Genomic DNA, 23970 nt, shown 5'->3' on the forward strand with positions numbered 1-23970 from the left:
ACAGAAGAGCTTATGAATTCCAAGCACGGGGGAGAAATAAATAACTGAGCATCTCGCTTATTCCTCACGACTGCCCAGTAAGGCAGATTCTACTATCCTTGTTTACATGCAAGGAACGGGGCTCCTGCAAGCAGGAGCTTCCACCCCAAGAGCCATACTGGTGTCCATCCGAGTGACAGGTGACACCCAGATAAGGAGGAAGCCAGTTCACCCAGCTCCAGCCACTGCCATCCCCATGCCAAGCCCCTGGAGCAGGCCCAGCTCTGCCTGGCCGCAGGCTCTAGGGCCCCTCAGGTGTGCCCAGAGGTCACATAGTAAATTAGTGAGACAATTCAGACTTGAATCTAGGTGTCATGCCTTCAAGCCAGCGGCTCTTTCCATGTTCTCAAGCTCCCTTATAACCAGAAAACTCAAAAGGAACCAGCACAAAGCCTAGCTTGAGAATTCACAGCAACCCTGTCACTGGGTGGGGGGTAGCAACCTCATCAGCTACACCCATCCAAGTTCCAGGAAATATCCCCTTGCTTTGGAGCTAATATACACCACGCAGCGCGGCACACAGGATCTTACTTCCCAGACCAGGGGTGGAACCCGTGCCCCCTGTAGTGGAAGCGTGGAGTCCTAACCACAGGACCGCCAGGGATGTCCCGACCATGCAGATCTTGATGGGGTATTTATTGCTGTTTCACCTCTTGCTGCCAGTCTTAGGGTAGGGCTTTCTAAAGTATAACCACAAGTTTGAGAAACGGAAGACCTGCCTTCACTACCTACTGCTTTGGCCTTGGACAAGCTATTTAATTACTCTGAGCCTCACTTTCCTCATCAATAAAACCAGGATTCCACATCTACCCATCTCCAGAGTGAGATAGTGCATGAACAGTGTTCAGACCATTCTGAGGGCCTTACTCCTGAATACAAAGTTTCTACAGCTCCAGGAACATTTGATCTTTGATGGGTAAGTTGTGTGAGTTACCTGAGACAACCAGTTTCAGTAAAGTTCGTTATTATTATAGATCAGTGTGATCTGTGCTTTGTTAGAAAAGATTAGAAATTGGCTCTGATAACAGTGTGGGCTGCTCGGTTTTGGGATGCAGAAGATGCCATCTCAAAGAAATACCCAAGATGGCAGATCCCATATGGTTGTTTAAGGGAGGGATGGCAGAGAGAGGGAAAAACAGACACAACTCAGCTGTGATTGGCTGTGAAGGTTCCGGCAGACAAGCAGTAGCTCCGAACCTCACTGAGGGTGGGAGAGGCTGTCCACGACATAAACCAAAGTTTTCAGTGTGAAAAGCCAGGAGACCTGGGAGCAGAAGACAGCAGAGTTTGGAGCCAACTCTTTGCTTTTCCTTATAACTACGTGACCTCGATCAAGTCACTTAATTCCCCGAGTCTGTTTCCTCATCAGTGAAATGGGGATCCCACTAAACCCGAGCTGTGAAGTATAGGCAATGTACATGGATTCCTTTCAGCACAGTCCTGGCAGTAGGTGTTCAGTAGTTCCTTCCTGAAACCCAGCACTTCCACGAACATGCACGCAAATTATGGCAGGTCATTAATGCTCACAGGAGTCTTGTGAGATGCAGATAAGATACTAAATATGAAAATGTCCTGTATACTGCTTTATGAATCCAGGGATTAAATAATTCAAACACCAATAACGAATGCATCAGGAGAAAGTATCTCATGACAAATGGGAAATTACATATTGTTGCCCTTGTCCACAGATGCTCCCCAACAATAATGAGATGACAAATGTGACTCTAAAGAAGATTCTTTATTGAGACCTACTTAAAAAATTTCACTCCCTGATTTAAATAAACTTCAACTCAGTTGACTGGCTGATGGCTGAGCTAGGTAAAGGCTTCATGGTGGCAAAAACACTCCCCACCTATGATGACATCAAAATAGGTTCCTGAGTAGTGTCAAGTATGAATATACTCAGGGTCTCTGTCCCATCTTCTTCAGGGTTCGATTAAGCTAGAAGAGAAAGAAAAGCAAAGTCAGATATGGCTTTTTTTTAAAATTTGTTTGTTTGTTTGTTTTTGGCTGTGTTGGGTCTTCATTGCTGTATGCGGGCTTTCTCTAGTTGTGGTGAGCAGGGGCTACTCTTCGTTGCGGTGCGCAGGCTTCTCATTGCAGTGGCTTCTCTTGTTGCGGAGCACGAGCTCTAGGCACTCAGGCTTCAGTAGTCGTGGCACGTGGGCTCAGTAGTTGTGGCTTGTGGGCTCTTGAGCACAGGTTCAGTAGTTGAGGCGCATGGGCTTAGCTACTCTGCGGCATGTGGGATTTTCCCAGGCCAGGGCTCAAACCCATGTCCCTTGCATTGGCAGGCAGATTCTTAACCACTGTGCCACCAGGGAAGCCCAGTCAGATATGGCTTTTTCACCAAACCTTTTCCTACAGTGTGCACGATCACCAGGCCAGGCCGCCCCTCTGACATGAGCATGAGTTGTCTACTATCATGTGTAAATGCTCAGTTAGGTCCTCCACCTGACATTCTTATGGTGTCACACAATTCATGCAGCTTGTTCTATCTGCCCTTCACACTCAACAAACACACATCCCATACTGCGCTGCCCATTTTATAGACAGGAAAGGGACCCAGGGTGACTAGACTTGTCAGGGCTCTATTATTATCCTGCAGGAGGAGTCCAGTAGCATGGACCACAGCACAGCAGTGACCTCTGCTGGAGGACTCAAAGCACCAAGACGCAGTGGCTCTAGCTACGGCCACAAAAAGTGACCCACAAGACCTCTCCAAGGGCAGGATGTGGAATGCACCAAGTCTGTCAGAACAGAGCTTCATGGTCTCAGCTTGCAGAAACTGGCCAGACCTGTCTAAGTCAGAGAGTAACTGCCAAGTGGTGAGGGATGGGTCAGAGCAGGCAGTGAATCCACCCATATTAGGAAATACCAGGGAGGGAGAAGACAGCCGGCCACCCGCAGCGGGAGATCTTGGAAAGAGATGCTCCAGAGAAGGCTGACACAGCAACTCCTACGGGCCCAACCCCACTCTCCAAACCCCAAGCAGCCAGCCAGTCTAGCTCAGAAACTTAAAAGGGCCAATTTCAGGCTTTCTTGAAAACAGAAATGAGAAATAAACAATTTATAACTCCCCACCCAGTTCCTAACCTCTGTCCCAGCCCACACACAGCTCTCAGACCTCTCACCTCTTCAAATTTGTGAATCTGCCGGATGAAGAAATCCCCATAGCGCCTGGCCACCTTGGTGTCTGCGATGTGGATCATGTCCTATGAGAAAAGCAACCAGACAGGAGCGGTGAGGGAGAGCTGCTTTCGGGCCTGCAAACAGCAGTGATGCTAAGTGCCAGATAGACCCCTATGGAAGAGCACTACCAGTCAAGAGCTGCTCTTTCTGTTTAGATGGCTGATTTTTACTTTCTTCTTGTTAATTCATTTATTTTATTTTCTAGTCTTTTTAACGAACATGAATATTTTGGCTATAGTAACATTTAAAATAGCATTTTATTCTTATACACTGTTTATGAGTATAAAGTTGCAAATTAGTCTAGATTTTAAATTGTTTTTTAGCTCAAAATATTTTGTTGAGCACCATTTTACTTGTAAATTATGACATAATCTAGGTTAAGATCCAAGAACTTTCTGAATCTCTTTGATAGGATTTTTTTCAAGTCAAGGATGAAAAAAGGCAAAAAAAATAGAAAGTAATTTGCCAAAGACAAACCTGAACCAATAAGGAACAATAATAAAAACATGCAATTAAAAACATTTTCATGTAGGATATTTAAATCATATTATTAATTTAACCTGAATATAACCTCACAGCAAAATTTTATTTGTAATAACCAAGTTGCTAAATCTTGGGAGAAGTGTTTTATTAAAGACCATCCAGATGGTTGGGACCAGTTCAGCTGGGCCACTAAAAGGGATGGAGGGATGGAGCAAATGACTGATATTGCCAAAGAACGTGTACATGTCAGGCATTGGGAATAAATGCAAAAAGGACTTTAGTTAGCTGACGTGATACGGCAGGGGATAGACAGTTCTGATATTTAAAAACATGACTTAAAAACAACATTGAAAAACTTCCCCAACAGACATGTTTCTGCTTTTGGTGAGTCTGTTCATGGCAGGGATAGCCAAGTTCTGCCAAACACCAAGCCTTCAAAAAGCCATTAAGTCTAAAATGAGAGGATCTGGTTTAGCAAGATGAGCTTCCAAAAACAAGCTACCCAAACTGGCCAAGCAATTCCACAACTAGGTATATATACCCGAGAGAATATTGTTCACACAAAACTTGTACACAAAAATTCATAGCAGCATTATCCATAATAGCCAAAAAGTGAAACAGCTCAACTGTCCACGAACTAATGAACAGATAAAGTGTGGTATACCTAAACAGTGGAATGTTATTTGGCTGTAAAAAGGAATAAAGTACTGATACCTGCTACAACCTGGATTAAACTTGAAAAGATGCTCAATAAAAGAAATCAAACGCAAAAAGCCACATCTTTCATGATTCTATTTTTAGAAAATATCAAGAATAGAAAAATCCACGGAGACAGAAGGAAGATCCCTGATTTGCCAGGGATGGCGGGGGGAAGGAGGAATGGGGAATGCTGTTAATGGGCAGGGATTTCTTTTGGGGATGATGGAAATGTGGAATTAGATAGCAGAGATGGTTGCACAACACGGTGAACAAACTAATAATCATGGAATTACACCCTTTAAAGTGGTGAAGTTTGTTATGCAAATTTTATCATTAAAAACTGTCAGCCAAAAATTAATTTTAAAAATTATTTTTTATTGGATTATAGTTGATTTACAACGTTGTGAAAAAACAGTATTTAAATTAAATAAATAAAAAGTAGTTGTTAGCAATGGATAAACACACACATATGTATGGTATAGGTCTTGTGAGGTTATTTGTCTCTTAGGGTTGTGTATCCCTAAGAGATGTTGTGTACATATGTGTATTGTAGACCAACATCTTTCTGAAAGCAACCAAAAATGTAGGATATTTTAAAAAATTGCCTCATAGGTGCTTCCCTGGTGGTGCAGTGGTTAAGAATCCGCCTGCCAGTGCAGGGGACACGAGTTTGAGCCCTGGTCCGGGAAGATCCCACAGGCCGTGGAGCAACTAAGCCTGTGCGCCACAATGAAGAGCAGCCCCCACTCAGCTCAACTAGAGAAAGCCTGCATGCTGCAACGAAGACCCAACACAGCCAAAAAAAACCCAAAAAACAAAAAAAAAAACCCCAAAAAACACCGTTATGTATACTGTTCAATAGCCAAAAACCACCCAAATGTCCACCAGTAGAATGGAAACACCGTGGTCAGTAACTGCAGTAGAATTTGGACCATCACACATCACAGAACAATAAGCATGACTGACCTACTGCTACATAGGACAACGGTGGATGGCGATTCTCTCAAATACAATGTTGAGCAAAAGAAGCTGGATAGAAAATACCACATACTGCATAATCCCATTATATCAAGTTCAAAACCAGGCAGCACCAATCTAGGGTGGTACAAGTCAGGACAATGGCTTCCCACCCACTAAAGGACTTCCAGCAGTCTACTAAGCACCCTCCCCGCTTCTTCTCCAACCTCATCTCCCACCACAACCTCCTCTCAGGCCACTCCAGCCACACTGCAGCTGTCTGGGCTCGCTCCTGCCTCAGGGTCTTTGCTCTAACTGCTCCCTCCACCTGGAATGCTCTTCCTCCAGGTATCTGCTTGCTAATTTCCACACCTCCTTCAAGTCTTAGCTTCGGTTTCACTTTCTCAACAAACTCTACCCTGAGCACCTTACTTAATACTGCATGCAGCCTGTGCCTTCCACCACCATTACCCCAACTTACTCCACGGCACGTGGCAACTTCCAAACTACTACATGCTTGCTTAATTATAACGCTTTTTGTCATTTTTTTAACACTAGAATACCAGCACAAGGGCAAAAATCTTTGTTGATTTTGTTCAATGATGTGTCCCAGATGCCCAGAACAGTGTGTGCCTTGAGAACCTAGCCCAAGGGGCAGTCATACCTTATCGATGTAGAAGTCAACCTCAGAGGCTGACTGAAATTCGCCATCGAGGGCAGAGATGCCACTGGTCCACACCAGGTTCTTCATTTTGTGTTTGAAGACAAGAAGCTGGATTCGGAACTCCTGCTCGGTGAGGTCCAGGAAGCCGGCCAGCTTGGCCACAGGCATGGTGGTGTAGAGCTTGAGGAAGCTGCGGATGGTTGAGAGTTGGGCCTGCTGCTGCACCTCATCAGAAAACACCTTCAGCTGCTGTAAGAAGGGCTCCTTGTGGTAATTGGGGTGTACGTTGTCATAGTTGGGCACTACAGGTGACAGGAATTTGGGGCAGGAGTAGCTGAAAAGTTCCTCGTAGACCTGTGGGTCACCTTTCTGCATGCGTAGCATCTTGTCCCCATATTTCTCCCGCAGCTGGAGGTGAATGCTCTCATCGATACGCATGGGGTACATGGTGAGGGCGATGGCCAGCAGGGCGTGCATCTGCTCATTCTGCTTGTTAATCTGGGGGTGGGGGGAGAGATCGGTGCAGGGTCAAATGAATGGATTTTCTGAGGTCCCCACCACCCTCCCAAGTACACTCTGTACAGACCTTCTGACTTCTCCCTTTGTCTTACACCCTTCAGCTAACTTTCCCAATGTCTCCTCCAATCTTCCCTCTAGCTCTACGGAACTTCTGGCCTAGTTCCAGGTCCTCTGTAGTTGTTTCCTGGACTCTTTACCGGTACCTCTGCCTCGGTCTCACCAATCCGCCCTACACATCACTGGCAGGTCAATCGTTCCACACCCCAGACTCTAACACCCCAATCGGACTGTTCTCCTGCCTTCTAGCCAAAATGATTTATTGTGCTACTACATGACCACACTTCCGAGTCTCAACACCTCTGCTCTGCTTAGAAACCTGCTCCCAATTCTATGCATGTTTTGAATCCACCCTCCTCCAGGCAAACTGCTTGAGGGCAGTACCCACATCTAACTGATTTTAAACACCCACAGCCCAGTGAACACTCTAGGCACTGCTGGGGAATAAAAGTGAAACAAAAATCCTGTCCTTATCATCAGGGTGTTAATATCCGAAGTAATAGGTGTAACGAAGAAAACACTTAAGTAGGCTAGCCATTAAAAAATCATCCTATTGAAAAAGCATATAGAAGAGCAAAATTTTGGAAGGCGTTTACCCAAAAACTGTTGGCACAGGTGTGTCAGGTGGTCAGAGGCCTCCTTACCATCTCATATTTGTACGTGGTCCTTTGGAACATGCTCTTGGTCCTCTGGATGTAGAGAAGGATGTTGGCAAAGACCCGGATAGCATCCTGGTATCGACGCATCATCAAATATGCAAAACCGACATAATAGTATGTGGTAACCTGGCACTCGGGCACACGAGAATACATGCTCTGTGGAAGGAGGCAGAAGCAGCAGCCATGAATCTCAAGACCAATTCATCCCAGGTAGGATCTGAAAATTGCTGGGGCCTAGTGTCGGCTGAGGTGGAAGCACTGAGAGCTCCCTGCAGAGGCCCTGAACTACCCAGAGGAATCCTGGCTCTGAAGTCAGAGGCTCTGAGTGCAGATCGTACCACTTACTGATTATGTGACCTGAGGACTCCATTTTCTTGGCTGTAACAGAAAAGGACTGGACCAGGTAACCCTAAAATTTCTTTCAGCTCTAAAATCATCTACACCTCACTTTCACATTCTTTCTTGCTTTCTAGTCCTTGCTTTTCCAAATAGCCCTATAAGAAAAAGGACAGATAAGATACACACACGTCAAACAAAAACGTACCAAGTTTCTGTGGCTAGGAAAACAACCACTGCTAACGTATCATTACCTGTGCCACCTTAGAATTAAGTAAGTCTTTCATTAATTCTTCAGTGAAAGTTGAAAAGTAAAAATCTGCCAGCATCAGTCTGGTCTGAAAACAGAATCAAAAGACTGCTGAATATTTTAATTGTTAAGCACCAAAGAGAAACCACCTGGTCCAGGTTCAGATTTTCCCTGCAGTGGTTTTCCCAGTTCTTGTCTCAATTTTCCACTGACCTGGGGAGGAATCCTCTTTTATTCTCCATGAAATCTGTCCTAATAATAGATCAGAGTCTCTCTTGAAGCAGACAGACAGACTTTCTGGCTCTGGGAAGGTGGGCCTGAGGAAACAGGGAATGAATTACCTTCTTGTTCAGTTCGATGTTCTCCAGCACCTTGATGGCCTGGTAGTAATCCCCCAACAGGGAGTGCAGACGCAGAAGCCCCACCAGGCTGAAGTAGCCAAGCATCTTGTAGAGGGAGTGCCGTCCATACTCCCCAGCCACACTCTCAGGGTCACCTGAGAGAGACACACGGACACTGTGAGCACTTCAGCAGAGGCAGTGGAAGGAGGGCAAGCCTGACCCTTGAAGTTTACCCTCAGTAAACTCTTCATCTACTGCCAGTCTCTAAAGCTTCCTGCAATAGGGAATAACTGCCTTAGAAAGAATACCAAGCAACACCATGCCTGGCCTTATGCTAAGCTTACATTTCTAAGTCACCTAAGGGGTGTGGCAGCCCCCCTCACCATACACACCTAAGAATATGAGGGGACCCCTCTCATCAATAAGAGTTACTTGGCAAGGCCCCTCCTTTCAGGAAGTCCATGAGATCAAAGCTATCTTCCTAATAACACAATTTAGGTGTGTTCCTATTTACCTTCCTAAGATACTATTTGCCTTTCTCACTGAGTTGACATTTGCACTGATGGTGCAAAAACAACGCGGGTAAAACTATGGACAACTTAGCAATCGGGTAGTGGCACCAAACTCTACTGTCATCGCTGTATTCTTTACCACCACTCACCTGCAATAAAAGAACCAGCCACTTCCTTTTCCCCACAAAACCCCATTTTTAATTGAAAAAATAACTGATACACAGACTGAATAGAGACATGGGTATTTTCTCAAAAATGAGTGCAGTGAGCTTGTTAAGATGTCAATGAAAACAACTGGCAGTGTTTGCTGCCAATGAAAACTTGAGCTTTTAAGTAAAAATTAGAATTTCATAAAACTTCTATCTGCCACTATGAACTCAACAGCTCCCCAATGAAGACCTATCTGATAAGGTTGATGGTCAAAGTAACAGATGTGGTTTCAAAAAACTGTATAATTGGGACTTCCCTGGTGGTCCAGTGGGTAAGACTCTGAGCTCCCAATGCAGGGGGCCCAGGTTCGATCCCTGGTTGGGGAACTAGATACTGCATGCATGCCGCAATTATGAGTTCGCATGCCACAACTAAGACCTGGCGCAGCCAAAATAAATAAATAATTAAAACAACAACAACAACAAAAATGTACAATAAAATGTGTCAACTTTCAGAAAATCTTGATAGCTCAATGAATCAGTATTTTACAAAATCACACATGAGTAAAAAAAATTCATTCAGGGCTTCCCTGGTGGCGCTGTGGTTGAGAATCTGCCTGCCAACGCAGGGGACACGGGTTCGAGCCCTGGTCTGGGAAGATCCCACATGCCACGGAGCAACTGGGCCCGTGAGCCACAATTACTGAGCCTGTGCGTCTGGAGCCTGTGCTCCACAACAAGAGGGGCCGCGATAGTGAGAGGCCCGTGCACCGCAATGAAGAGTGGCCCCCGCTTACCACAACTAGAGAAAGCCCTCGCACAGAAACAAAGACCCAACACAGCCATAAATAAATTAATTAATTAATTAAAAAGAATGCATATATATGTATAAAAATCACTTTGCTGTACAGTAGAAATTAACACACTGTAAATCAGCTCTGCTTCAATAAAAACTTTAAAAAAAAATTCATTCAAGCTGCAGGATAAACCGATAAACTTTAATGTAACAAAGTATAAGTTCACTGATAAGGCTTCAGATTCCACACTGCAACTAACCTGTATGAAACTACCCGCTGTCAACTTCTGATGCAGAACCAGAGAAGAGCCAGGCTACCTGTAAAGGCTATTGAGTTTCTCTTCCCTGTCCCAATTAAATATCTGTGTGAGGCCAGATTTCCCTCAGATACTTCAACCAAAACAGCATATTGCCACAGACTGAGTGAAGAAGCAGGAGACTCCAGCTCTCTTCTACGAAGCCAGACATTAAAGAGGTTTGCAAAAACACCACTCTTCTCACTGTAACAAGATCTGTATATAGATAAACTTGTGATTCTTAATCTTTTAAGACTGTAAAGTGGTCCTCACACCAAAAAGTTTGAGAAGTGCTTATCTAAACAAAGGCCCTGGAGAGGGAGTAGAAGTGTTTACAAATGCAGCTCTCAGGAAGTGCTTGTTCAGTCTGTCGGCCAACAGACTGCCAAGCCCAGCAGCCCCCAAATCAGCCCTCGGCTCCTGTTCACACCCAAATACCAAACAGGAGCAGCCCATCGCTCCTCCGCACTACCCGCGGCCTCTACTCATGAGGCACAGAGATGGCAGGCAGCACTCACCTCCACTTGTGTATACCTCCAGCTGTCGGTTGATGTTGGACTTGTCTACAAGGGAGTGAAGGACATTGAGGACACTGTGAACATTCCAGATTTTGGGATTGGAACGAAGGAAGTCGATCTCCTCCTCTGACTTCTTGGCAGTCTTACAGCGGTACTGACTAAACGACTGAAACTGTTGAGGAAGAAGGGAAACGTGCAGCAGTGGCATTAACGCCAAAGGGACAGCTCAGCACACAACACGCTACTGCTACCACTTCTCCTGCCACACCAGTCTGTGCACTACTGGTTCTTTCAAAGCCATCTTTGATTAAGCTGTGGATTTGTTCATTACTATGTTACTTATTCCACAGCTAAGCAAAAAGCTCTCAAATGAGAGGTAATTTGTGGGAAAAAACATTCAATTTGGAGTCAAACATAGTCTAAAGTACTTAACGTCTCTGGGCATCACAGTGCCATCAGCCTGGCCACCAGAATCAGGTGGTTTACAACAGATCTACTCATACGTGGTAGAGATGGGGCAGGTACCTGCATGTGTGTCTTCCCTTCCAGAGCTGACCATCAATTCACCTGTGACAGGAACCCAGTCTGAGTCACCCCTTCCCAACCACAGAGCCTGGACAAGTGTAAGGCACATATAGGGTACAATACCACAGCTATTTGTTTGGGGCAGGGTTTCTATCTGGGACCAACACTGGGCTGGCTCCATCTGTCACCCAGAGACTAGCACAGGAGACCTAGTTACTCTGTCAGAATTAAAAGCTCCCTGGTTGATTTCTGGTGCATACACAGGTTTGGAAACCAGGGACCTAGAATCTAGGTTCTAGATGACCTAAGATTACTTTTCAACTCTGAAATATCATCCTCCTCCAAGAGCGCAGGAGAAAACATTTCCAAATTTACAATAAACAAATAGTATCGGGGCTTCCCTGGTGGCGCAGTGGTTAAGAATCCACCTGCCAATGCAGAGGACACAGGTTCAATCCCTTGCCTGGGAAGATCCCACATGCCGCGGAGCAACTAAGCCCGTGTGCCACAACTACTGAGCCTGCGCTCTAGAGCCCACGAGCCGCAACTATTGAGCCCACGTGCTAAAACTACCAAAGCCCGCGCTCCTAGAGCCCGTGCTCCGCAACAAGAGAAGCCACCACAGTGAGAAGCCCGCGCACCGCAATGAAGAGTAGCAACTAGAGAAAGCCCACGCGCAGCAACGAAGACCCAATGCAGCCAAAAATAAATAAATAAAATAAACAAATTTATAAAATAATTTTAAAAGCAAATATCCTTCAGCCAACAATTCTACTTATAATCATCCCTAGAAATAGACTTTATCTGTACACATACACCAGAAGAGTGGTACACCATGTACATGGCACAAAAGAACAAGGCAGGTCTCTATACGATGACTATCTTTCCAGACAGTAATTGATACCTCTGCAAAGGCAAGGAAGGAAGACACTTTCACTTTATCTGCAGTTTAAAAAAAAAAATCTCAACAATAGCAACACGTTCATATATTGCTGCATCAATACAAATAAATGAAAGAGTGGTGGGGAATAAGGAGCAAAAAAAGAAAAAAATTTTTTTTTTTTAAATTTTAAAAAAGACAAAAAACAAGAATAAAGAAGAGACCGGTGGGGAAGAGCCCCTCACCCCATGCGGTTTAACTGGTGTTTTCTTCTTAAGCGGCTTACAGTGCTCTCACTTTTCACAAAGACTGGCTGGTGGAATCACACCTGGCCCACACTGGCCAGTCTTTGTTAGAAGCAAGAGCACTTAAACTCCTTAAGAGAACACCAGTTAAGCCCAGGGAATTAGGATTATTTTAAGACGGATGAAGAACCTTAGCACAGATGATCCTCGCTGACTTGCTGCTAGCCAACAGGACAGCCAATCTTCTAAAATTACGCCAAATAACAAGCCAAGGAGCCAGAGAGGGCAAACGAGGCCAGTGTGGTTTGTGGCCTTCACTGCACAAAGGACTGAAGCCTGTCTTGAGCAGGAAGCCTCTTTCTCAAAGTGCCCTAGGAAGGTTTCCTCAGCTCACCAATCACAACTTATCAGCACTCTGTACTCAAAGTCTCTTTGATCTATGGGGCTCAAATAACTGCTTTATTAGGAAACTGATTTCTCCTGAAATAGCTAGTAAGAACTGTGCCATCCCTGTAAAACATGGAAAAGATGTTTTTCCAAAATCAATTATTTTATGGTTTTTAGCAACAGCACTCTGAGACAGGTAATTTTTCCCTTTTGATAAAAATGTTCTTTCATTCTGATCCAACATATACTCATATCACCAGCACCACAATCAAGATATAGAATTTTTCTCCTGTAGGCGAGGAAAGTGAGGCTCAGAGAGCTAAGTAACACATCATCACTACAGAGCCACCAGGTGGCAGCCCCCAGACAAGTACCCACTCCTAGCTGACTCCAAAGCCTGGAAACCTGTGTTCTTCCTGCCAGACCACCTCTCAAGGTCAGTTAAGAACGTGGTGAATGTCAGGAGCTCAGTTCTCCAGACTTCTGAGGTCAGAATGGAGCTCTTAGACCTCACTGATTCAAAACACCACAACATAGAGGCCACTTCCACAGGGTATTTCACACTACCCTAGGGTGGCTATACACCATGATCTTTTCAACAACACAAACAATGGTAACAGCTGCTCTTGTCTGGACCAGTTATTTCAAATTAGGCCAAGGGTGACCAGATACCTGGTAGATGAACTCATCGATGATATCCCAGAGCCACTGGTTGGGAAGTTCGAGGGGAGCAGGACCATCAGCATCTGGGCAAGAGACCACAGAAAGGTCAGACTCGATCAATGACTATATGCCCATTCAGTAAGGCTGCAGAATGCATTTTGCAATTTCTCTCTTAAAAGGACTATGAACCACAAGACTTCCCCCTCTTCCCACCTGCACATTAAAATCCTGCTAAAAAGAGCTGAAGGCCAATACGAGGTCTCATCATAACCTCAGACTCACTGAGAATGTAGTTGAAGAGATTGCAGTAGTTGTAATAGGATTCAAACCTCTGCTCCAAGGAGGGTCCCCCCTGTAAAGAAAGCAGAGAAAGGAGGACACATTTAATCTAAATGCGTTCTACTCATGGCCTGCCACTGACAGTTGAAAACAAATACGGCTGATCCTTGAAAACACAGGGGTTTTGGTCAAAAATCTCTGTATAATCTGTGTATAATGTATCGTTGACCCTCCACATCTGCAGATTTAACCAATGGTGGATCCTATAACACTATAAATATTTATCGAAAATACCTGCATGTAAGTGGACCCGCATAGTGCCAACCCGTGTTGTTCAAGGGTCAACTATATATGAGAATTGACGTCAGCTCTCCCCTTCTTAGCATGTGAGAGCACTCAAGTGACAGGGAAGATAGTTAAGTGCTACAGCAGTTCAAAGGGGCACCGAATACCTGACGCCAACGGTCAAGTTTTATACCAAAAACTTGAACTGACCATTAAAGATCAGGCATATAGATCTGGCAAGGCAGAGGAGTGAGGGGAAGGTGTTTCAGGAAAAACAGGACTAATGAAGGCAAAGAAGTAAAATCGTGGTGCTTGAAGGTTAGGGAGTAAGGCAGACAATGCTACACTGGGCTACGCTGGGCCAGAAGTGCAGAGGTCTTACAGTGCCAAACAAGGATTAAGCCGGGGTCAGCAAATCCACCACCACCTGTTTTTGTAAATAAGAACCTTAACGGGCACACAGCCATGTGTACTCTGTCATGGCTGCTACAAAGCTGAATAGATTCGACAGAGACCATTACAGCCCTCAAAGCCTAGAATACTCTCTATCTGGCCCTGTACACAGCAGGCTGCTGACCCCTGATCTAGACTTCATGTGGCTGGCAACAGAACCACTGAAGAGTTCTGAGCTGCGGAACAACGTGATGTATGGTGTATGTTGTGATGGAGTAGAAAGAACACTGCCTTGGAGTCGTAGCCCCACTGCTTACTAACTGTGGGGTCTGACAAGGTACTTAATCCCTCTGAAAAATGAGATTATGAAGTGAAAGTGCCTAATACAGTAAATGCTCTTTCAATGAAAACCTCCCCCTCCAACTCCCCCCCATCATGTACGTGAAACTGCCCCATGTGGTACCTAGTGAAGAGATCACAGGGTCAACAAACTTCTGCTGAATCTTCATCTACAGACCAGAGGAAAGATCAGAGGTGGCAACCAGCCATACTACGGGTTCTGATGCCACGTTCTGACGAAAGCCATGTTATACAGGCTGGCTAGATTACTAGCCCAGCCTGCAAAGTACCTGAGCCATAGCATCAATGACAGAAGAGAATCTTTACTTTCTATCAAATGAGGTAGTCAGAGAGCTCACTGGGATGCCAGAAAAACATGGCCCCCCGCATTACTTTGGCAACAAGAACTCCTTCACCTACCGCCACTGATGGTGGGGGGCTCCTGGGCCAAGGCCAGAGCTCTTGTCAGGTCAAGTCATCCTCAGGGGATGAGAGTGAGTGTGAGAAGCTGGGAACTCTTTAGATGGAAATACCCTAAGGAGACTGTGGTGGCAGTTTCTTTAATTTACACACACACATACACGCTCCAACAATTAACGTGTCAACGTGGGGGATCAGACACTGGATTAGAGCAGCGAACAAGACAAAGTCCGTGCCCTGCTGGAGTTTACCCTCTAGTGGGGGAAGCAAACAAAACCCAAATAAATAAGACAATGTCAGAGAGTGACAGGTGCTCTGAAGTGTCACATAGTATGGCTAGGAGCCAAGGGAAGGAGGGAAAGATGCAGGAAGTGAGACTGGCAAGGAAGTCTGGGGCCAGGTCAAGCAGGACCATGACTAAGACTTGGGATTTTATTCTAAGTATGATGGGAAGTCACGGTAGGATTGTGAGGAAGGGGGTGACTTGATGAGACTATGTTTTAAAAGGATCACCATGGTTACTAGGTTGACAATAAACGTAAGCGGGCAAGAGTGGAAACTGACACCAGGTGAGCAGTTATGCCGTCATTCAGGCAACAGATAATAATGCCTTGAACCAGGGTAGGTATGTGCATTTTTAAAAGATACAATGCTATATGTACACCTAACAGACTACAGTACAGTGTAACATAACTTTTCTTTTTTTTTTTATTATTATTTTTTGCGATACGCCGGCCTCTCACTGTTGTGGCCTCTCCCGTTGCGGAGCACAGGCTCCGGACGCGCAGGCTCAGCGGCCATGGCTCACGGGCCCAGCCGCTCCGCGGCATGTGGGATCTTCCGGACCGGGGCACGAACCCGTGTCCCCTGCATCGGCAGGCGGACTCTCAACCACTGCGCCACCAGGGAAGCCCAACTTTTTTTTTTTTTAAGATTATTTATTTAAAAACAAATTTTTGGCTGTGTCGGGTCTTAGTTGTGGCACGCAGGCTTAGCTGCCCCAAGGCATGTGGGATCTTAGTTCCCCAACCAGGGATCGAACCTGCATTCCCTGCATTGTAAGGTGGATTCCTTACTGCTGGACCACCAGGGAAGTCCCTAGCATAACTTTTATATGCACTTGGGAACCAAAAAATTCATGGGACTGGCTTTATTGCGATATGCACTTTATTGCAGTGGTCTGGAACCAAACCTGCAATACCTCCAAGGTATGCCTGTAAACAGTGTAGACAGTATTTTAAGAGACTTAGGGCACTCTAAAATTTAGAAATCAGGAAGAAAAGAATCCGGCCTAGCTTCAAAGAATTCTGCCATTTACTAGCTGCATGAATTTGAGAAAAAGCAACCTCTCTGCGCCTCCGTTTGCCTACTTTGCAGGATCACCATGAGGACTAGAGACATGCAGATGTGTGCCAAGTGCCTAGAATTGTGCCTGGCACACAGCGACAGTTGTATGTATTTCTCAGAGGGCAGGAGGCTCAGTGGCAATGCACTAAAGGGAAAAAGCAAGGGCATTCCAAGCGGAGGCATCCGAAGGTACCTGGGAACACACTTTTAGGATGACGTCCTGCAACCCAGTGCATGTGGTAAGTGTCCAGTCAAGAACTGTGGGGATAAAGAAATTAAAAAGGATGGACAGGCTATGCAGTGGTACCATTTGCCTGAAACAGACACCCAGCTTTCTGGGTTCAATCATTCCCTCCATCCTTTCTTAAAAGAAAGCTCAGAAAACATGCCAACCACTCTTGGACACTGAACCAATATAAACTAGCAACTGTTTGCCAGGGACAAAAATGGCATAGTTTAAAAACTGCCGGCAACGTTTAGATACTCACACTGACTTTGGCATATATGTGCCTGTAGTATAATTCTTTGTACAGAATCAGAAAGACAGCATCTGAAAGAGACGGCAGAGGGGTGCTTTAGTAATCCACCAAACAACCGGGGTCTTCTGGCAGTTTTAGCCTGTGGTGGGAAGTAAAGTGGTAAATGTGATTTCAGAAACCAAACAACATCAAAATTCTAACACTTACACCCCAAGAATACATGCAACGAGAAACTTCATTTCCCACTTTATCCTTTCAACCTCATCTTAATCTCATTCAGGCCCATTTCCCTTCACCACTTAGATATTTTTGCCATACAGTTGCTTAACCAAGACGTAAATACTAATGGCTCCATGGAAGGCGATATGACAGGATCAAAACTGCAAATACATGGGGATCTTTGACTTAGACATCCTATTTTAAGGAATTTATCCTATTGATATGATGCAACCATTAAAAAGAAAGAAGGCGGGGACTTCCCTGGTGGCACAGTGGTTAAGAATCCGCCTGCCAATGCAGGGGACACGGGTTCGAGCCCTGGTCCGGGAAGATCCCACATGCCACGGAGCAACTAAGCCCGTGTGCCACAGCTACTGAGCCTGCTCTCTAGAGCCCATGAGCCACAACTACTGAGCCTGAGTGCCACAACTACTGAAGCCCGTGCACCTAGAGCCCATGCTCCACAACAAGAGAAGCCACCGCAATGAGAAGCCCGTGCACCGCAACGAAGAGCAGCCCCCTCTGGCCACAACTAGAGAAAGCCGACGCGCAGCAACGAAGACCCGATGCAGCCAAAAATAAATAAATTAATTAATTTTAAAAAAGCAGGGATGAGCTCTTTGGATATCAATGTTGTGCAGAAGTTAACATACAGGTCGGAGACTATTAGCCTTAAAAAGGCCTGCTGGTAAAGTTGGTCCTTGCTTGGCAGCTGGGAACCTAGATTTCAGGAGGGTTTCCCACCAATCTCATAAGGGTGGTCTGCTATCCCTAAACTGTTTGTGCAAACAACATGGTTTATACTGAACACCTGCTTTCCTTCTGGGAGTCTGGAATTTCAGTACATGCTAGGCAGAGGATGTGCCTACACGACCAGCCCCCAATAAAATGCCTGGACATTGAGTCTGTAATGATCTGCTCTGGTAGCTCCATAGAAAGCCCCATAGCTGTCGGACTGAGTCCTGTGAATCCTCCTAGCAAATAATCAAACCTGGGGAGGGTTTTGGGAATCCTGGAGGTGCAGAATACTCTCCAAAAATACAATAAATTTTAAAAATGGAAAGAAAGGAGCATCTATCTAGTCTTTGTAAAAAAGGAAAAAGTTATTCCTAATTGCTTATATATGCATAGAGTATCAGAGGAAGGATAAACAAGAAAATGGTGAACACTAGATGGCTCCAGAGAGAAAAACAGACAACTTGGGATAGAAATGGGAGGGGGATTTTTATACCAAATCTTTCATACTTTGAGTCCTGTGAATCCTTACCTGTTTAAAAACATGTATTACAGGACTCCTGTTGTGCTCAACATACATAATATTATATTCTTTATAGGCAAAATATTAAACAGAGCGTAATGTCTGAGCAACACGGAAACACATTTAAGATTGAGTTCTAGCAAACGTTATGGACACTAAGGGGGGAAAGTGGTGGGGATGGTGGTGGTGGGATGAACTGGGAGATTGGGATTGACATATATACACTAATATGTATAAAATAGATAACTAATAACCTGCTGTATAAAAAATAAATTAAATTAAAAGAAAAAAAAAAAAGAGTGAGTTCTAGGACTTCCCTGGAGGTCCAGCGGTTAAGAGTCTGCACTCACAATGCAGGGGGCACGGGTTCAATCCCTGGTCGGGGAATTAAGATCCTGCAGGCCGCACTGTGTGGCCAAAAAAAAAAAAAAAGAATGAGTTCTAAACCTGAGTAACGATGATGATACTAATGTTTAGTATTCAAAAAATGTTAGCTGTAACAAAAGAAGTGAAAGACTTGTACGTTAAAAAACTACAAAACACTGTTAAAAGAAATCAAACACCTAAATAAATGGAAAGACATCCATGTCCATGGATTACAGGACTTAATATTGTTAAATGGCAATACTCTCCCAAATTGATCTTCAGATCCCACATAATTTCTATCAAAATCCAAGCTGGCTTCTTTGCAGAAATTGACAAGCTGATCCTAAAATTCACATGGAAATTCAAGGGACTCAGAAGACCCAAAGCAATTTTGAAAAAGAACAAAGGTGGAGGACTTACACTTGCCAATTTCAAAACTTACTCCAAAGCTACAATCATTTAGACAGTGTGGTTGGTACAAGCGTAAGGACAGACATAGATCAATGGAATCAAAGTGACAGTCTAGAAATAAACCTCTACATTTACATGATAACAGATTTCGGGAAGTGCCAAGACAATTAAATGGAAAAAGAATGGTCTTTCTGAAAATTAGTACTGGGACAGCTGGCTAATCACATGCAAAAGAATGAAGTTGGCTCTTCTTACTTCACACCATATATAAAAGACACCATCAGAAAGTGAAATGTGAGAGGAGGCCAGCGAGCCCATTCTGGAGCAACTATAATGACCCCAAAAATTACAGAGGGAAAAGGAAACCAGTCAAGACAAAAATCCCAACTTCAGTTTTCACGACATGTGAAACACCTCTGTCCCCTCTTCATCTACTCAGTTTTCATTCAACAAGTTATTTACTAAGGAATTTACTATGTACCAAACCCTGGGGAAATAAAACGGCAACCAAAACAGACACAGATCGTCCTGAGCTTTCTAATGAGCCTCAGTCATAGGATCCCATCCAACACACAGGACACAAAACACTCACACCTACCGTTGCCAACCTGTGGAGCAATGGTTTCAGCCTCAGGCCAAGGTGTATTCTTGAAAAATCTTTCAGTCAACTTGGTCCAGCTGAAAATCAAGAAAAAATATTCTAGAACTCCAAAACAGGAAGGATCTGAGAAGAAACAATCCTCATATTTTATAAATAAGTACCCAAACTCTGAAAAGGGAAGGAGTCACGGAAACAGAGCCAGGGCCAGAGCCACGAAGTCTACAACTTTCCTCACCCCAGACACAATCTTTCTTAATAAGGTGAAACATTTCTTTTACATCAGCTAGGCACCTACCAAGCTCTTCAGGATCATCTCCTGCCTCTGTATCATGAACTCTAGTCATATTTCACTGCTTACTGTTCCCTGACTTGAGAACTACCTTTTAGACACCCCCACCCCCCTCCCTCAGCTTTCCACCTCCCCTTCCACTTCCTGGAGCACTGTGCCTCCTCCCCCTCTCCAAACATGGAAGCACATCAGTCTATTTGTTGCAGTCTGATGCCACAACAGCCCTCAAGCATCCAACGCAAACACTGATGCCCAAGATGCTTCACAACCCTATTTCCTTGATGAAGTCTTTCCTGACTATCCAACTCTGATTGACCTGTCTCATTTCTAACGCCCATTACATAAGGGCCGTCCCCTCAAAACCAGAAGCAGGGCTTCCCTGGTGGCGCAGTGGTTGAGAGTCCACCTGCCGATGCAGGGGACAAGGGTTAGTGCCCCGGTCCGGGAAGATCCCACATGCCGCGGAGCGGCTGGGCCCGTGAGCCATGGCCGCTGAGCCCGTGCATCTGGAGCCTGTGCTCTGCAACGGGAGAGGCCACAACAGTGAGAGGCCCGCGAACAGCAAACAAAATAAAAAATAAAATAAAATCCAGAAGCAACCACTCAGAGCTCAGCTCACCCTGTTTTGTGTTGAGAAGTTGTCCAGCACAGTTTAGAAATTAGGTTCTGGTGACAGACTGGACAGGTTCAAAACTCAGCACATCCACTTAGCTAGCTATGAGATTTATCCTTTCTGTGCTTTGTTTTCTCATCTATAAAATGAGGAAAACAACAGAACCTACTTCATGGGGTTACTGGGAAGGGTAAATCAGTAAATACAAAAAAAGCGCTCCGAACATTGCCTGATCTGTAATGATCATACATATTATTGCTATTATAATTATTGATAGTCATGGTATTATTTTAGGCCTTGTACAAGTTCTGGGCAATGAGTTCAACAAAATAACATGTCCCTAGCCCCCAAAGAATCACAGAAACCCCTCGGGCACTCTCTTTACAGAGAAATGAATAAACATCACCCCTTTTTAGAGACTGCATTACTAAGCCAGTCTCACCCAGTAAGAGATCATTTCAGCCAATGGCCCATACCTGTTCTCATAGATGTCCTGGATCTCATAAACCTTCTGGTCAATGACATCGCTGGAGACACGACTGGCCTGTAGCTCATACACTTTCTGGTCAATTAAGTCTGAGACAGTTTTGTGGAAATACTGGATGAAATTTTTGATCACTTCAGGGATCACCTGATAGGTCTGCTGTTCATACTGACGTTCATAAGCCAGATCCTGCTTCGGATCTCCTAGAGATTAGATACAATAAATACTTCAAATCCACATTCAGAACATGACAAAAGGGCAAGGCCATCCGCTAAACAAAACTCAAGTCTATAAAATCGGGTATAATTCCCTTTTAAACACTCAGAAATATAAATCGTCTCCAGGTCACTCCCAACCCCCACAGGCCTGTTTCCTCAGAACATCTTCCCACTACTTATTCATTTTACTTATTGAAGTTATTTATTTGCTTATTGTTTCCCGCACCAGAACCTAACATCTATGAAAGCAAGAACCCTGTCTGTCTTGCACCCAGGTGTACCTTCAAGACCTGGAACAGCTATGGGGGGAGGGGGGGAACTGTGCGAAGGGCAGCAAGTAGTAGGCACTTAATATTTTTTGAATAAATGAATGACTGCCATTTTCTACCCATATGACTTGGTGCAAGTAACTAAACTTCTCTGTCCTCAAGTTTTCTCACCTGTAATGTTAATTTATGTCTTTGGAGAACTGCTATAAGGGGTAAATGAAATACTTCACCCCAAGTACCCAGAACAACACATGGCACTTAATAAGTGCTAAATCAAACCAAGTTACTGTAACAACTCAGGAAACATCAAAAACCTTCCAAAAAAGATTTCACTTGGACTTGGTTTCAATTACTTTAATTTTTCACAACAAGATTTTCTTCTTCAGCTAATAGCTTCAAGAAGGAAACCACAGTCAGGACAGTAACCCTTCCCTTCTGGGACTTTGAAGTGGACCATGAATAAGGCCTGGTTTAATAGCTCTCATGGTGAGAGCTAGTAACTGACTCTAAACCTGGACCATCAAGACCGAGTTTTAAGCAGGTGCCCGTCAGAGCTGCTCTGAGACATCCAAAAAGGTGTCAATCCCTAGAAGCTGGCCAGACAAACCTGCAGACTCACCTGTGTGCATATCATAGTCGCCCGGGTAAGCATAGGGGTCGTAGGCAGCCTAGAAACGAAAGAGACACAGACAAGACAGTCACCAGCTCGTGAATCCAAAATGCTCGTTCTAGGTTCTAAGGATACAAAGGTGGATAAGACACAGTCTCGTTCTTTGAGAAACTCACACGCCTGTGAGAAAAGGGAGAATAAACAGACAATGACAATACCGCGTCACGGCTGCAATAAGGTAGAGCAAAGCACAAGAGGCTGTGGGAATCTGCGGGGCCTGACAAGACTGAACCCAGACCATGAGAAATCAGAGTGCAGTTACAGACACACAGAATCCTATAACTAGCCTCCGTTCCCGGACTTGGAAAAGGAGAGGACCAGGGGACCGGACACACGAGATGGGCGGGCCGAGACGGGCTGATCAAGAGCCGGGAGCTGCGGGTGGCAACGGCATGAGGAACGCGCAAGCGGGGAGGCCGGCTGGGGCTGGTCGCGGCCCGCGAGTGCTCCCGGAGAGGCCCGGACACCGTCTCCCCGCGGGGCCCAGCATCCAAAGAGCCCTGCCCCTATCGCGGAGCTCCGCACACGCTCTAGACCTGATTACCTCAGACTCGTAATCGTCAGCAGGATACGACATGGCTGCGCCGCCCGCGGACCCAGGCCGGAAAGAACGGAAAAGGCGGGCCTCGCCTGCTTCTTGACGCCGGAAGTCCAGCCCCCTCGAGGCTGCCGGGAAACCGGAAGCTCTTCCTGAGCCGCCGGAAATCTAAGGCAGCCATGTTTGGAAGGGCGACAGCAACAAACCCATACATTATTCCTCCTTCAAATAGAGGCTCCACAAGGAAGGTGATTCTATAATACTCGCAAAAATTTAGAATTAAACACATTAAATATTTCGGCGTAATAAAGGATGGGCAAAGTAGTTGAAACAAGAAGTAATGCCACTCAAAAGATGGCTGACAGCTTCCTCGGCCGCCCTCTCGCATGAAGGGAAAATCGGATATGGGGGGGCCTGATCGTGGATTTAGCTGCAAGAGGTTTGCCTGCGGCAAAAAAAAAAAAAAAAAAAAGTCTTCAAACGTTCCTCCCTCAAAAGTCTAAACTTACTGGGTGTAAAAGTTGAGGCTTAGTCCAATACAGTGACAGGGCATTGAGAAAAGGCGCCCGCCGACTTTGGACATTAAGGTTGGAGCAGGCAAAGATGAAGCCAGCTGTGATGTGAGGAGAGAGTCGTGGGACCCACCCTCTCGTGCAGCCTTGAGCGCTGTGGGTGGTGTTCGGAATCGGGCATGGGGGTGCGTTGGGCTCCTGAAGAAACCCTAGAGTTAGGGAGTGGGTTATAAAACAAACCAACACAAACCGATACGTAGGTCAAGGGCCTTAGTTTAGCCGTTTAGAATAGCAGTGCCACGCCCCAACTCCTTGTACCGCGTTTTTGCTTTGCGTTCCCTCGTTGTCTGTTACCTAGAGGTGATAACCGTCGTGGAACTAAGCTTAAGGACCCATCGAGACTCTTCGTCGGCGCAAGGAGGGTAACCCAGCAACGTGCTCCTCTACTCCAATTTCTCCCCTGTCACACTTCCCCTTGTGTCTAGTGGCGTTTGGGATTCAGCTAAAGGAAATCCTGTTGGGAACATTTGAGTTTAGTAGGATATATTTATGTGACACTCTAGCGTGAATAGTTATTGCTGGCCTTCCGTGTGTAAGATACACCTAGCCCGCTGTGATCAATGAGTGTCTTCAATGAAATAAGTATTTAAGGTTAATCAGGGCACTAGAAGGCTTGAAATTACCTGAAATTACAGTTAATCTATGACAAAAATTTGATACAGTTTGCCCTCGACCTTGACAACTCCCCAAATGTTCATAACATTACTAGAAAAGAATTGTGAACTCAGAAGAAATTTTTTCTAAAATACAGTA

The 23970-nt window shown here is 45.1% G+C and overlaps 1 protein-coding gene across 2 annotated transcripts; it reads right to left on the reverse strand.

Annotated features, from left to right (window-relative positions):
* Positions 1-1758: 1758 nt before the first annotated feature.
* On the reverse strand, positions 1759-22757 carry EIF3L (eukaryotic translation initiation factor 3 subunit L). 2 transcript variants are annotated; one of them, XM_060164563.1, is made up of 13 exons: positions 22652-22757; positions 22057-22105; positions 20943-21153; positions 19562-19641; positions 16719-16780; positions 13450-13519; positions 13177-13250; positions 10468-10639; positions 8197-8351; positions 7255-7425; positions 6035-6532; positions 3174-3254; positions 1759-1980 (listed from the first exon to the last, which is right to left on the reverse strand). In XM_060164563.1, exons 1-13 carry the CDS (start codon positions 22682-22684, stop codon positions 1942-1944), a joined length of 1695 nt encoding a protein of 564 aa, XP_060020546.1. In that variant the 5' UTR covers positions 22685-22757; the 3' UTR covers positions 1759-1941. The 2 variants fall into 2 exon arrangements, with proteins under 2 accessions (XP_060020546.1, XP_060020547.1); XM_060164564.1 differs by lacking the exons at positions 19562-19641; positions 22057-22105; positions 22652-22757 and having other exon boundaries at positions 20943-21021.
* Positions 22758-23970: the final 1213 nt, after the last annotated feature.

This window comes from Lagenorhynchus albirostris, chromosome 11, assembly GCF_949774975.1.
Source record: "Lagenorhynchus albirostris chromosome 11, mLagAlb1.1, whole genome shotgun sequence".
Taxonomy (NCBI): domain Eukaryota; kingdom Metazoa; phylum Chordata; class Mammalia; order Artiodactyla; family Delphinidae; genus Lagenorhynchus; species Lagenorhynchus albirostris.

Bases quoted from the DNA above. Each gene is read 5' to 3' on its own strand.
- EIF3L (XM_060164563.1), bottom strand. From the start codon at position 22,684: ATGTCGTATCCTGCTGACGATTACGAGTCTGAG. The intron at 21,154-22,056 runs GTGAGTCTGCAG...TCTAATCTCTAG, and splicing joins CGACTATGATATGCACACAG to GAGATCCGAAGCAGGATCTG. The intron at 7,426-8,196 runs GTAATTCATTCC...CTCCTTCCACAG, and splicing joins ACATCGAACTGAACAAGAAG to AGCATGTATTCTCGTGTGCC.